We start from the raw sequence: 14,924 nt of genomic DNA, 5'->3' as shown, positions 1-14,924 counted from the left end.
CTTTCTATTTATTAAAGCACTCCAGTTTATTGTGTGAATGTTTATGAAGCATTCACACTGTGATCCATTTTTCTTCTGTACATTTTTCAGCATCTTTCTCGTTTCTGTACTATTTTAACAAATCAAAAATAAAACGTTCAGCTTGTTCAGGAGAAGGGTGTGACTTTTGCTCTTGGTGCAACTTCAGCTTTTTGAACTATTTAGCCTTTTCTGCCACTTTTTTTTTTTTCCTCATAGAAAATGAATTGAGCTCATTTTACATCTTTCAAATCTTTAGATCTGTTTACAACCTTTCCTGCTTCTTTCACATTTTGTTCTGGTTCAGCTTCTTTCAGCTTCCTTATGCAGATTTAAACTTTTTTTTTTCAGCTAATTTCAGCTGTGTTTTGGGCTTTTTTGTGCTCTTTTCACATTTTTTTCTGCTAACAACAATATTTTTTGTGCATCTTCAAATTTCTTTCCGTGAATTCCAGCTTGTTATGCTCCTTTGCGGTAATTTCTGCAAGTTTAAGCTTTTTCTTCCATTTCAGCTACTATTTAGCTGTTTTTATGCCGATTTTAGCTTTTTCAGCTAATTCCACATTTTTTTACACTCGTAACTTTTTTCTGCCTAATTCAACAAAAAATATGCTCTCTCCACTTCCTTCTGGTAATTTAAGCTACTTCATGCTCTTTTAGCTACATTTCAGCTGTTTTTGCTTATTCAAGTTTTTTCAGATAATTTCCACTGTTTTGTGCTCATTTCTGCTTCTTTCATCCAAATTAACTTCTTTATGCTAATTTCAGCTTGTTATACAAAGTACTCCTTGCAGCTTTTTCTGCTAGTTTCAGTTTTTTCTGCTCTTTCAGCTACTGTTTAGCTCTTTTGATGCTGTTTTTAGCTTTTTCAGGTAATTGCACATTTTTAAGCTAATTTCAACTCCTTCTGCTTCCTTCTGGTAGTTTAAGCTTCTTTCTGCTATTTCAGCTACTTTTCAGCAACATTTTTTGCTCATTTCAGCCCTTTTTTTAGCTCATTTCCATCTTTTTGTGCTCTCTTCTGTTCATTTAAATCTAATTCAGCAAATATGTGTCCTTTCTGCTTTCTTTTGCTAAATTAGGCTTGTTCTTCCATTTCAACTACATTTCAGTATTTTTTTTTCTTTTAGATTATTTCAGCTGTTTTTATTTAGCAAGTTCTTCTATAATACGCATCCACACTGCTTTGTCGCAGGAAATGCAATTTCTCTAGTTGTAGTTCTCGTGTTTTCAGTGTTTTGTTATGATTTTGCACTGAAGTCAGAAAGAATAAAAAAAAAAAGAATCAGCATAGTTTATTTTTCTTTTCAAGATGTACAATATTTTTTAAATGGTTCCATTAGCCAATGTATAATATAAGAAAGAAACAGCGCTTGGTAAAAATATAAAACTTTATTCACAAGTAGAAAACATATAAAAAAAAGTTTACACCAGCATTAAACTGAACAGTTTGCATTGCAAAATATATCAAATGTTGGATCACAACAAAATTATTAAGGAGATTCTACATGATTTTACAAAAAATATAAACTCTATATGATTTGTGGGATACAAACATATATCTAAATAATGATTTTTCACATTGTTGCAGCTGAAAGCAGAAAAAGCAGCTGCAGCACGGGTCAAATGAGACTGATTCTCATCTAGTCACCAGATGAATGTGGGCAGTTATAATCGCTTGACAGTGGAATGTCGCTCTGCTCGCTCCTTCATTAGACATAATTGGACTTGGGGTTTGTGGTGGGGAGGAGATGGCTGGAGATTGTGGACGCAGATGATCTTCTCCTACAAAATGTCTGACAGCTCAGGAAAGCACCGCCGACCGCTGTGAGGAATCCACCGCCCAAGCTGACAAACACGGCGCTACCAAACTCTCGGCTGCAGAGACACATTTAGAAGGTTAGGGTGTTTATACGTGCAGTGATTCAACGCTCTGCTCTTCGTGGAGTTACCTTTGCAGACGATGTGAACTGTTGTACGTCTCAATGATCTTACTGACATACCAGGAGGTGATGATGATGGTCAAAACCCCTGAACAAAAGCCAATTAAACATATTTTAATGACTGATAAGTGCGCTAACTCTTGTAAACAAGTATGCTGTTGAATTGATATTTTATGATTAAACAGATTCTGCGTAACAAAAATGAACTTGTTGATAAAAAATGTTAAAAATTTAACATGAAAGCTGAAGCTAATGTGTTTGCTCTGAAATCTGTTAACTAAAATGATTAATTGTTGGAAAATTCTTAAATAAATTGTCCAAAATTCACCGTAATACATGAATAAAAACAAAAACAACACAGATCATGTTCTTCATCCTAATTAACACTTGGTTGATGATGACGTCATGATAATTATTGCACGGAGCAGTGTGGACACATCAAGGTACTTCTTGGAGCCATTTTGGAACCAGCTGTCTCCAACTTTGCGTTAATTTTATTTTTCTAGTCTGAATTTGTGCTCATTTCAATTTGCAGTAGTCGTTTTGGCAGAAATGTATTTTAGCTTAACTTTAAACTTTTTGCTCCGTTTAAACTGAACTACTTGCTGATTAAAAAGTCCATATTTTGATTTATATGTCATAATATAAATAAATCTTCCATTTGTTCCAGTCGGTGGCTTCAGAACCACTACCAGCTCCACAGCATGATGAAACCTCCACCATGCTTCGCTGCAGGCATGGCATGTTATTTTATCATTAGCATCATTTCATTTCCTGTAAACAAAATGACGCAGTTCCATCCCCAAGAGCTCTACTCCTACTTCCTCTGAATCTCACAAAGGATGCGATTTATCAAACTTTGCTCTTCATTGATCAACAGTGTTCAGTTAATGCAATGCAAGATTAAAAAAAGTTTTCCTTGTCATTTATTTTCAAAATTTCTATTAATAAAAAAAAATGTATGCTATAAAATGATTAGAAGTGAGAAGCTCATGAACCCACCTGCCAACATAAACAGGAACCCTCCAGTGGCAGCTACCTTGGATTTGCTCTCCGGCATGTTGTCCATGAAGCGCGTGCACTTCATCCCCACTGTGGACACAATCAGCGCCACAGCAGAGAAGAAGAGGCTCACCACCATCAGTGCTCTTGTTGCCTGGACCTCAACTACACAGGAGTGAACACACAGACATCAGCTTTCCATCCAGCCTCACCGAGGCGCAGGACGCAGGAGCAGAGGCGCGCGCTTACTTGGCAGTTTGATCATGGACATGTGCCACTCGCAGGTTGTTCTGTCCGTGCCGCTGCAGGACATCCACAACCCCTCATAGATGCGGTGTTTCCCCTGAGCCTCCTTCTTCCACTCGACCTTAAAAGTAGCGGCGATGGTGGCAGAAGCTCCGACTAAAGCGAGGAGAAACCCGACGATCTGCACCGCGGAGCTGGCCATCCTGTCCAGATATGAAAACTCAACGAGATCAAAAGCCCAAGACAGGTTGTAAATTATATTATTATTAAATTTAGCTCTAGTAAAGTCAGTACAATCGCGGATTGACGGTCGATTCCAGTGTTAAAGACCCTCTAATTGCTGCACTCCGCTGTCTGGCTCTATTTAAAGTCCGGGGGCGCGTGACGCATGAAGACCCCCACTCCACCTGCAGCTGATGATGGAAAATCATGTTGCCAGAGAAGCTTATCAGCTAAATGGGCTGAGAAGTAGACTATAGAACTGTGCAGACCGTGAGAGGAAAAACATGCAAATGTACAAAGCTTTTCAATCTTAATGCCAAAAAAGTCAAAAACGTGTACGTGTGCATGTGTGTTTGCATGGGGGGAGGTCCCCTGAGGGCCACTAGTTTCCTTGTTTTAATTGTTCTTCTGCTCTTCTGTTCACCTTTTCCTGAAATGTCCTCAAGTTCTGCAGAAACCTGTTATTCACTCATTCATTCCCACGTGTGTCCAAGAAGAGACACATAAAACATGCAGGAAGTGGCCCCCGGGGGACCAGGCACCACTGGATTACAGCAACAATTATTTGACTTATAATGATGAAAAACAGTTTCACAACTCATTAAAAAACATGAAGGGTACCTGCAGAAACTGCTTAAATCCAACAAAAGTATTCACATTTTAATACTTTTGTTGGATGTAACTGGGACCGTGTGGTGGAATGACAAATAAAGAACCTTGCATCTTTAAATCTTCGAATTAAATAATAAACTGACTGAAATTTGTTTGGTTTTGTTTTGTAATTTCTATATTTCCCCGCTCGACTGCATTATGTGCAGAAAAACATTTTGCTAATTCAGTTTATGACACAGATATTCAATTCATTAAATTCATTTGTCGATGCATAAAAGCCAATAGTTTCAAGCTCATGCCTATTTATTAAGTTTCTTGGTCTGTGCCATGCTCCTGTAATCCTGTGGTTGCAGGTTCGAGTCCAGGTTGCATCAGGAAGGGCATCCGGGTGTAAAACAATTGCCAAATCTTTCATGCGAGTTCACTCGCATGGCAACTCCTGCACAAGGGAATGAGCTGAAAGAAAACGTACTAAGTGCCGTGTGCCTGCTATGTCTCTTTCTGAGCACTGAAACTACAGTAAAATAAAATTAGAAGTTAAGTCAACCTCTTAGAGACAGCAACAACTAAAAGTACAAAAAAAGAGGAGACCTTTTACCCAAATACCTAAAAGTTAGCACGCCTAATTGTCATTCCTCTCTCTGGTCATTTTCCAGCAGCTTGTTTATGCAAGGAAACTCTTCATTTTATTCCAACACTTATCAGATTATTGGACCTAATTTTGGTTTGTAAACACTTGTTGAAGACTGAATCCGTCTCCACCCTTTCCTGGAAAGAGTCCTCCATCAAGACATTTTACTGGAACCGCAGGTCGCAGCTCCCATCAGAAGTTGATCAAAACATGTTGACATCAACCTTTTTACGAGAAAGTTCTTCATTTACCATTTTTCCCCCTCTTATTGTTTAATAAGGTCTGGCCAGGCTACAGCAGAGAATTCCTGTTGTATAGTTCCAGCCTGCAGGCAGCACCAGATGATTGACGACAATATCAGGAAACCTGCTTCCCGATAACAAATTTAGCAAACTTCAGGTTGGAAGAAAAGTAAACCTTTTTATGCAGGTTTACTTATTTTCTAGGTGAACTGGAAAGAAGACAAAAAGGAAAAATAGGAATTCTCCAAAATAAACCTTGTAGACCCACGTGAACTACATAGTTTATGGTTCTATTGTGTTTCACAGGAATGCTGAATAATATTGTGTGAAGGTTTCGTGATGGTACAAAATGCTGGTAAAATGGTTTGTGGTTGTCGGTGACGTGTCCTGCTCAACTTCTGGTCCAGATCCCGACAGATGGCAACTCGTTCTTGTCAGAGCTCATCAGGAAATCTGTTGGCTTCTTTGGAGCTTTGACCACATGTTCTCAGAGGTTCCTGGCCACAAGTCTAAAATCTCAACGTGATGATCTTTAAGACTTGCTTCACATCCTGGAAAAATACCCAGATCCTCACCAAACTCAGCATCGATCATAGGAAGAAGCTGCTTGTAGATGTTTGATCCCTCTCAGGGTTCTTGAGCAGAACCGTGACTAAAACCTCTCCTTTGGATGAGATGCAACCCCACACATGGACTGTGTCAGGATGCTGCCCTGTTGGCAGAACAAAAAACAATTATGGGTCTCACTTTTTATTCTTCAGACAAATGACTTTCCAGATGTCCCAAACAATTGGAACAAGGATCAGAAACAATAACTTCACACCAGTCTTTAATTACCTGGTCCTTGCACTTCCTGCAGAATTTCAGTCTTTGTTCCCAGGGAGAAGTGGCTCCTTTGCTGCCATTATTTTCACAAGGCTGTTGCCCAAACGTCTTTTCCTCAGTGTTTGTGCAGATGTGGTCACACCTGCTGCCAATGGTGACCTCTGTGTAGATGGCAGCACGAGTCTGATGAGGAGACAGCCCTGGGACTTGTGGGACTCTCTTGGACTTCCTGATGTCTACATTGTAACAACTGAACATCAATGATTATCTGGAAAACTGTTTTTTTTATTGATTCCAGGTGCAACATTCTAGCATATGAGACCATTTAGAAGCAAACCAGTGAGGGCCTCGAGTTTTTCTTTAAAGATTTGAGTTCTTTTTGTTATAAGACTAACTGTATGTCATTTATCAGATGTCTTGAGTTGTAGACCACTGTGCTAAAGCAAAGATGCAAAGAAAAGTCTCTTTTTAAAATTTAATAAAGCTATTTGCTTAAAGAAATCACCTCACTCTGCACATCAGTCTCAAACAACATGAAGTGTCGTCACAGATTGTGAAGCTGCAAAGTTAGCCAAGAAGTTTGTCTGTGCGTTCATCATTTATCACACATTTTCATCCGAAGTGACTGACAACTGCCGGCCACGCAGAGAGATCTGCGGGGTTCAGTATTTTGGTCTCATCAGCATGTGAACTGGGAAAGCCTTGGAAACAAGACGTGAAAATATTTGGTGGATAACCGCTTTTCTTCCCGAAAACAGATGACCCAATAAGTTCAGAAGGGTCAGAGAATAACCAGCATGAGTTTCACCGTTTTACTGGCAAACCTCAGGGAATTCCTGCCCATTAGACAGAAACAATGAGCGAAGGACTTCTCTTTCCCTGGTGGTGGTTCATGTAAGACATCATGCTCGTCATCATTACACAAAGGGAGGAAGCAGGCATCGGGGAGGAACCTCAGCTGTAAACACAGTTCTGTGAATAAGGTGGGCAGAGCAAGTTCTACTGAACAAACTATACCTAAGTTGTTATTTACTGAAGTCGCTGATTGGAGAAAGTGAAACCAAAGCAGATGTTTGAGCAATAGGCCTTTCTGTCTTAGGTGGCAAACAGTGGTGGAGAAAGTACTCAAACACTGTACTTAAGTAAAAGTACAAATAAACCGACAAAAATGTACTCTAGTAAAAGTAGAAGTACCACATTAACATTTTTACTTAAGTAAAAGTAAATAAGTACTTGCTTTTAAAATACTTAAATTATTAAAAGTAAAAGTACTTGCTGAATGTATTACCTAATGCAATGGTCTACATATCTTTAAGTCTGCGTACCGTATGTATATTTTCTGTTGTACATTAATAGTGTTGTTCCATTTTAATGAACGATGCTGCAGATAATTCATGTTTTTATTGTGTTTACTCTGTGACACCGTTCACACTTGGACTTGTGATTCTGTGCGTCAGAATTTCAGGGATGACCTGCAGAGTTAAATGCCATTAATCAAAATAAGAAAGAGGAATGATTTTACCTTTGAAAGTTTTTATTTAACACAAATCAAAACCCATGTGTCATTTTAACTGCAGTAAACACATTTAAGTAAAAGTTGTCTGCCTGAACAAAAGGAGCATTAGACACAACTAACAAAGGAATATCTGATCATTTCCACTGATATTTCAGCTCCAGTTTGTCATCAACTCTAGTTAAAATACTGTCTATTCAACCTTGTAATGGGTCAATATTGAACAATATTTTAACTTCCTGACATCATTTTTAAAACTTCGACCTGAGTGTCGAGACATTTGGAGACATCTCTTGTCTCCTGTCCTAACATCATGAACTGACACATTTTAATATTGCAGCAATAATTTCTTGTTCAAGTTCAGAAGAAGTTGGTTTTCAAAGATTTTGGAGTCCAGTCTGGCTCTTCTGGGAGAATCTGTCCTGTTGTACTGAGCAGTCTTTCAATAAGGCCATGGGTGGAGCATCTTCTGGCTGACTCTCTTGAGGTGGAATACATTTTGGATGTGTTAGTGGTGCTGCAGGTGCACCCAGCTCAGTGACATATATACTAGAATATATGTCATTGGCCCAGCTCTTCTTGAAGGCGGGCCTAACGTTACCTGCCCACTTTGCAGTGATTCAATGGACCAGCTCCTCTCTCACCATTGGTTACTTTCAAAGTAACAAACAAATCAAAAAGCCGCAACATGAATGTAACTTGTAATGCAACACATTATAGAAATGTAGTGTAGTAGAAAGTACAGATACTTGATGTAAAATGTAATGAAGTAAAAGTATAAAGTACCCACATTTAACTCTACTTAAGTAAAGTACATATACACGAAAAATGTACTTAAGTACAGTAACAAAGTATTTGTACTTAGTTACATCCCACCACTGGTGGCAAATAATGAGCTGTTTTTAATTCAATTCAGTTCAGTTTATTTATTCAGTGCCACGTCACAACAGAAGTCATTTCAGGGCACTGAACAGAAACGTACACAGACATAAAACGTAAGTTAACATTATTTATCTGAGGAGCAGACTGCTTTGAGTTTAACTCCATCACAGAACTCTCATCTTGAGCAAACATGAAGGCGACAGTGGAAAGAATAAACTCCCTCATGAGGAAGAAACCTTTAGCAGAACCAGGCTCAGGACAAGTGGCCGTCTGCTTCAACCGGCTGGGTTTGAGAAGAACAGATACACAATGGCAGGTCGAGAATCGCATGTTAAGCTAGAAATATTATCAAATGAAAACTTAAATTTTAACAACTTGTTTAAGGAAATGAGGTCAATTTGTCCTCCAGTAGTCTAAAGCTATAGCAGCATAACAAGCCAATCCTAACTATAGGATTTATCAAAAAGGAAAGTCTTAAGCCCAGTCTTAAAACTGGACTATGTGTCAGCCTCATGGACAGAAACTGGATGTTGGTTCCACAAGAGAGGAGCCTGATAACTGAAAGATCTTCCCCCCATTCTGCTTTTGGAAAGTCTAGGAACCACAAGTAAACCCGCAGTCTGAGAGGGAAGTGCTCTGTTAGAAGAATATGGAACAGTAAGATCTCTAATATAAGATGGAGCTAGGTTGTTGAGAGCTTTGTGGGTTAGAAGTAAGATTTTGGATTCAACTCTGGACTTGACAGGGAGCCCTAAAACTGAAGCGATATGATCTCTCCCAGTAACTCCAGTTAAGACTCTGGCAGCAGCATTTTGGATCAACTAAAGACTTTTTAAATAAGTTTTTTGACACCGAGATAATAAACCATTGCAATAGTCCAGTCTAGACGTGACAAATGCATGCACCAGTTTTTCTGCATCAGTTTTAGATGTTTCTAATTTTTACAGAAAGAAATGAAGAAAATAATTTTTTAATGGCAGCCAAAGCCAATATGAGCAAATGTATCAACATATTTGCTGATACATTTTTAAGGAAGGCAAACAAAGTAAAGGATGTGGAAAATACCACACATCCCAAAAGCAAGTACTGTGCAGTGTGCATGGGATTTGTGCCATCTAGTGGTCTCTTTGAGCAAAGCAAAAAACCAGTGGAGGTCACTGTGGGAAGGATGGGAACCTTTACTGTCAGCGTTGTATGGATTCAGATTTTATTAGTCTTTAATGTAGTCTTTATCACGGTTTGGACTCATGTGTGTTTATGTGTGTCTTTGTCAGTCTGTTGCCAAAACATTTCACAAACCACAGGATGGATTTAACAGTAATCAATAGATTTACATCTACAGCTGATTACTTTTTGGAGTCGACAAAGTTCAAAATGGGGACCACGGCTAAGCAAACTTAGCAAACACAAAAAATGACTAAAATCCAGACAATTTTATGGATACTGAGCTAAAGTTTGGTGTGATAGTAGCTGACAGTCATCCAAATTGCATACTTTGAGCACAACGCTACTCTAAAGTTTTGGAACTGACTGTTGGAGTCAACCCTGTTAATAAATTATACATGAACCCCTGAATAGATTTAAACAAACTCCCAGAAAGTATTCTGCATTCTTTCAAGAAATACCAGACCTTTGAAAAATATATATATATTTTTTTACATTTAACTGCAAAGCCAGATCCATCAGCTGAGCAAACTTCTTCTTTCGGCTTTTCCCTCTTCAGGGCAGGGGTCACCACAGCAAGCTCATCAAAGTGAAACATAAACTGAACAAAGTGAAAATGTAAAAACTGTGCCTGTAACCACACAGGAATATTTTGCACATCATTTACGTTCCGTATCTTCATTTAGTGTCAAGGCAACTCTGCAAATCTGCTTTGTGCCCAAAATGTAATTTATTCAATCTAAAACAATGACATCAACTCCATTTCTCTGCAAGATAATACCTGTTATTGCATTATTTACTATAACTTTCAACATTAAGGCTACACAATTTGATCTAATTGGAGAGTCACAAAGTCACAAAAGTTATAGGAGGATAGTAGAAGGACTGAGATTTGTCTGCTAATAAACATTTCCTGCTAACAGTAAAAGTTGGACCTGTCAGACAGGTGGAGCATTAATCATGCTCCTTTCTATTTGATGGCTCATGAGCAACGCTGAGGTGTGTTAACCAGCAAAACAGACAATCTCATTAAAGTTATTAAAAGTTTAAAATCCACAAACTATTGTCTTTTAATTCAGAACAGTTAAACAACAATGCTCTCATCTGTCTGTGTGCTGTTGTGTGATGAGTTTACAGAGACTCCTGGTTTTGTCTGCATAGTTCCCCCGTGACATTACCATCTTGGTATTTCTGCTAAACCTTACGAGTCACATTTATCTCAAACTCATCGTTATTCAGCAAAACGTTCACTAGTTCTCTGCTCTTTTCGTGCATGCTTAAACAAAGCCCCTTTGCACGGTGTAGGTGTGCACACAGAGGTGACTGCTTGCACTGATGGGCCTGGCTGCCATCCTAAACCAGTTCGATGTCATTCCTGCAACAGGCACAGTACTGAGTGCCTCAAGGCCAAACGGCTGGGTGATTTTTTTTTTTCAGGCCTAAGTCTTAATGTCCCACATGCCAGCATTCAGGAGCTGTCAACTGGTGCAAATTTATTTCAGTCTTTTAAAAAAAAATCTAACAGGCTCTGCTAAAAATGTGTGACAATGTCATGTTTCTGATTTATCAGGTTAATGTAGGATGATTAGATAAAGGGTAAACTGAAATGTATGGATAAAATGTGTGTTGTGCACGAGTACAGGTACGGATAAAAAAAAAATTGTCATGTATTTTGCATTGGTTTGATGATAGAAGGTTGTTGGTTTTAAACATCAGCTCACGTAAGATCGACGTGTTCTACGTCTAAGAACATATCCTGTAAATTAAATGATTTACAGGAACACAATCCTGTAAAGTTCTGGTTGTTTCATGGATTTTACACTGAATCAAAAGCACACTTTCGTTAGTTTTTCCTCACAAAGTATTAGTGTATTATAAAATGTTTAAATCAAGAATGAAGGTGAGCTGCTGCCAGGGTTAGACGCTTGACGTTCTACAACTCATCATTTAATTGTCTTTTTACGTGAGCGTGTGTGAACCTTGGAAAAGCAGAGCCTGGATTTACACTTCTGGGGGTTGGATTGGTTCGTGGTCTGACTGAATAGTTCTCTGACTACCTCTACCGGTTTTTCCTGCAGATGCGCCTCAGGCTTTTATCAAACCCAGAAGACAACATCAGCTTGCACTAGTTTAAAGAGGACAACTCTTTGTTTCTTTTCTTTTCAAGTACTTTTTAAGTACTCATCAAAGAGTCCAACAAAATACATATATTTTGATTTTTTTGCTATTTATTTCTGTTCACGCAGAATTTTCATTTTTACCTTCTGGAAAGACAGAAACTTGTGAGGTGGGTAATTAGCACCCACACCTCCCCACTCCCTCCTCCACCCTCTCCCTCTGCAAAGAGTGGGTGTGTCTTCGTGTCCCAACACGGCGTGCTGCAGTTGTGAGACGGCTGTATTCTCAGTCCTACCTGCCAGGTGAGACATGGGAAAAAACGACCTGTCCTCGCTCTTAAAGCAACAACTTCGCTGCCGTTCCCAGATGAGGTGAACACCTGGACGATTGGATGACCCCGTGACCCCAACGCAACCATCAGGGCAGGTGAGCAGAATTACCAGTGAGAATACATTTATTTGTGTGTCACTTTATAGTGAGCGGCAGTTTGAAGCGAGGACACTTGTCGTGGCGGCAGCACACACACGCACAGGTAACGAGCTTGAGCCTGAATAAATATTTGTTTGCGCCTCCACGTAACTTTCTTATTTGCTTTAAAGGCGAAAGGAAGAGCGCATATCTGCACCTGCGCCCAAGCAAACGTGACTCTTATTCTTTATTCTCTTCGCAGGCTTGTTTTAATTTCGCAACATTTGTGTTATCCACACAGCTGGAAACTTTGCCTGGGAATTTCTGAGCTCTAAAATTTCAGTCATTGTTTCTGGTCGTGTGGGAAATGCGCATCCGAGGCCTGAGCAGGAGAGCCAGAGGGTTTGGAGGAGATCCTGAGTGAAGTCCTGAGGATGAGGTGCAGACATGAACTCTTATAGTTTGGTAGCTTCATGCCAGCAGTCCTTGTTAGAAGGTCTGTTTAATTAAAACTAGTGGAAATTACAAAGAAGCACCTACATGCTAGTAGGCCTCATCGTCTAAATCGGTCGCCTATCTTATGAGTGGCACCCAGTGTAAGACTGATATTGTGGCTGATTTGAAACCCTTCTAAATATCCCAACACCTTCAGCCGTTTTAGTGTAAGTGGAGATTTTAACTCACCAAAGTTAAGTTGTCATATTCCACAGGAGGGCACGGCAGTGGTGTTACCACATGCACACAAACCTCCAGTATGTCAGGTATGTTGGTGAACCAGCTCCACTCATCCGTTCTCAGATGATGGGTGTAACTCTGTACTTTCCTTCTGAGGTGTCAGAATTAATTAAAATAATGAGGGGTGGGGGAAAAAAAAAGCAAGACCTGAATGCTGCTGATTGTGTGTCACTCATACAAGGAACTAGTTGAACATTAAATATTCACTGAGCAGGAAATATATTCAATGTTTGGTCATTTTCAAATGTTGGGAATTTGTTGTTTCTGCTTTTTGATCTAATAAACAAATGTACTTTTTTGTTGTGTATGTCTGTTCGAATTATTTCTATGCTCTGTCTGTGCATGAATCCAGGAGTCTTTGGTTTCTCCATTGCCATACTTATGTGCATTATTTATGTATTTTGTGCATGAAGTATTAAAAAAAACTGGATGGCCGACACGTCATGCAGACATGTTTAATTATAGTTATGTATAAATACATTTTGATGTGTTTGTTATAGATGCTTCTACTGTGGACATGAGTCAATTGAAAGGTTTAATGTCAAAATAAATGTTAAACCAGACTTCACTCCTTGCACACGTCAAATATCTTTTGTTTTTCATTTACACCATCGTTTACTTTTTTCTTTAAATCTTCCAGGATTTTCAAAGTGCAACAGCAATGAAATCTTCACATTTCAAACCGTATTTCTCGGACTTACAATATATTTAGCCTACAAACTTATGAGTTTCCTGACATTTAGTGTTGCAAATCATTTGGGCACTGTGTGATGATTTTTTTAAAGCGCAGAAAGATTTATGATGTGCACAATTTCATCATCCATATTTATTGTTTCATTAATAAAATTGCCTTTCTTGCTCAACTTTCACTTTAGTTTCCTAAAAGAGGCAGCGTTCTGTCCGCTTGTTCACTTTTCCTTTGAGCTGTCATGTCACCAGCTCTCCCAGTTTTTAGCCTTCAGTTTCTTCATCTCTCCAGTTAGTCCAGTGTAATTCATTTTCTGGTTTCCATTCATCATCACTTACACTTTATACTGATGACTACGTCACTGTAGGTGTTTTGTCTCTGGATTTAATTTCTATGCTATAAAGAAAACACTGACTTGTGCTACCAAAAATGCTGATAAAAATGTGAAAACTGTATGTCAGACAATTTTATCTGCCCAGACTGAAATTATGAACCTTTATTTAACCAGGCAAATCCCATTGAGATCACAGATCACTTTTGCAAGGGAGGCCTGGGCCTGAAGGCAGCCTAACATGCATGTTTTTGGTCTGTGGGCGGAAACCGGAGTACCTGGAGAAAATCCACACAAGCACAAGCAGAACATACAATTTCCACACAGAAAGACCCCAGGTTCAACTGGGGATTGAACCTGGGACCTTCTTGCTGTGAGGCAACAGTGCTAAGCACTGAGCCGCCGTGCTGCCAAAACAATGCTTGTAAACATCAAGGCTCTTTATTGTCATTCGCATCACATGTGGTACATGAGGTGGAACGAAATTGTGTACTCAAGGTCCCAGTTACACCCACAAATAGCAAAAATACAATATAAAGTGATCAAAGTGATCATAAAATATAAACATGATCAAATCTATTAATGCTTTTGGAACAAACTGACTTAAAAAAACATTTTAATTCCAAGAACTTTCACCTACTGAAGTAAGACATTTAGGATGACAGCCCACTGGTCTTCCTGGATTTGTGGTGTGTACTTTTTGGCCAGTAGGTGGCAGTGGGATTGCTGAAGTAAAATCTCCCATGTTAGGACAATAAAAACAAACTGCTTTTACAAAGTTGTCCATATCTGCAACCATTGTGTGAAAAGGACACATTCATTTGTGTTCTTGGATCAGGAAAAGTAGGTTGAGTTTAGAACTGAATATAAGGATAAAATGTACAACAGGCCAATGTGCTATTAAAAAATAAACTCTTTATTAATACAGGTACTGCACCGTATAGTCTCAATGAGTCACAAGGACTCATTTTCAAGAGAGACCTGTTGGAGCAGATGGTGGGGGGGGCCTTGCCTTGCCAAGGTAAAGTTCTCGAGAGGGTCTCCACAATTATAAATACCTGGGCTTAACTATCGACAAGGAGCTTTCTTTTAAATTTCATGTGAAACACCTAATCTCCAAATTAAGGGTGAAGCTCAGGTTCTTCTTCAGAAACAAATCATGTTTCTCCCTTAGAGCTTGGAAGCTTTTGATCACAGCTAGTTTTTTGCCAGTACTTGACTATGGTGATGTTTATATGTGCGCTTCAATCGGTTGTCTACAGTCCTTGAATCCAGTGTACCATTGTCCATTAAAATTTATCACTGGTTGTATCTTACTCATCACTGTGATCTCTATCTTAAAAC

The 14,924-nt window shown here is 39.0% G+C and overlaps 1 protein-coding gene across 1 annotated transcript; it reads right to left on the bottom strand.

The window, feature by feature from the left end:
* Nucleotides 1-1,730: 1,730 nt before the first annotated feature.
* Nucleotides 1,731-3,411, bottom strand: LOC119407795 (claudin-19). The gene is made up of 4 exons (XM_037674620.1): nucleotides 3,213-3,411; nucleotides 2,964-3,128; nucleotides 1,971-2,049; nucleotides 1,731-1,896 (listed from the first exon to the last, which is right to left on the bottom strand). Exons 1-4 carry the CDS (start codon nucleotides 3,409-3,411, stop codon nucleotides 1,731-1,733), a joined length of 609 nt encoding a protein of 202 aa, XP_037530548.1.
* Between the last annotated feature and the right edge of the window lie 11,513 nt (nucleotides 3,412-14,924).

This window comes from Nematolebias whitei, chromosome 3 (genome assembly GCF_014905685.2).
Source record: "Nematolebias whitei isolate Nwh7 chromosome 3, NemWhi1, whole genome shotgun sequence".
NCBI classification, from domain to species: domain Eukaryota; kingdom Metazoa; phylum Chordata; class Actinopteri; order Cyprinodontiformes; family Rivulidae; genus Nematolebias; species Nematolebias whitei.
The sequence above is the reverse complement of the archived record's forward strand: the minus strand, read 5'-3'. Positions and strand labels throughout refer to the sequence as shown.

What these genes read in the sequence shown, in the direction of transcription:
- LOC119407795 (XM_037674620.1), bottom strand. Translation starts at nt 3,411, where the DNA reads ATGGCCAGCTCCGCGGTGCAGATCGTCGGGTTTCTCCTCGCTTTAGTC. An exon ending in GTTCCTGTTTATGTTGGCAG is followed by an intron (nt 2,050 to 2,963) that starts GTGGGTTCATGA and finishes GCTTTTGTTCAG; the next exon opens with GGGTTTTGACCATCATCATC. An exon ending in AGTTCACATCGTCTGCAAAG is followed by an intron (nt 1,897 to 1,970) that starts GTAACTCCACGA and finishes GTGTCTCTGCAG; the next exon opens with CCGAGAGTTTGGTAGCGCCG.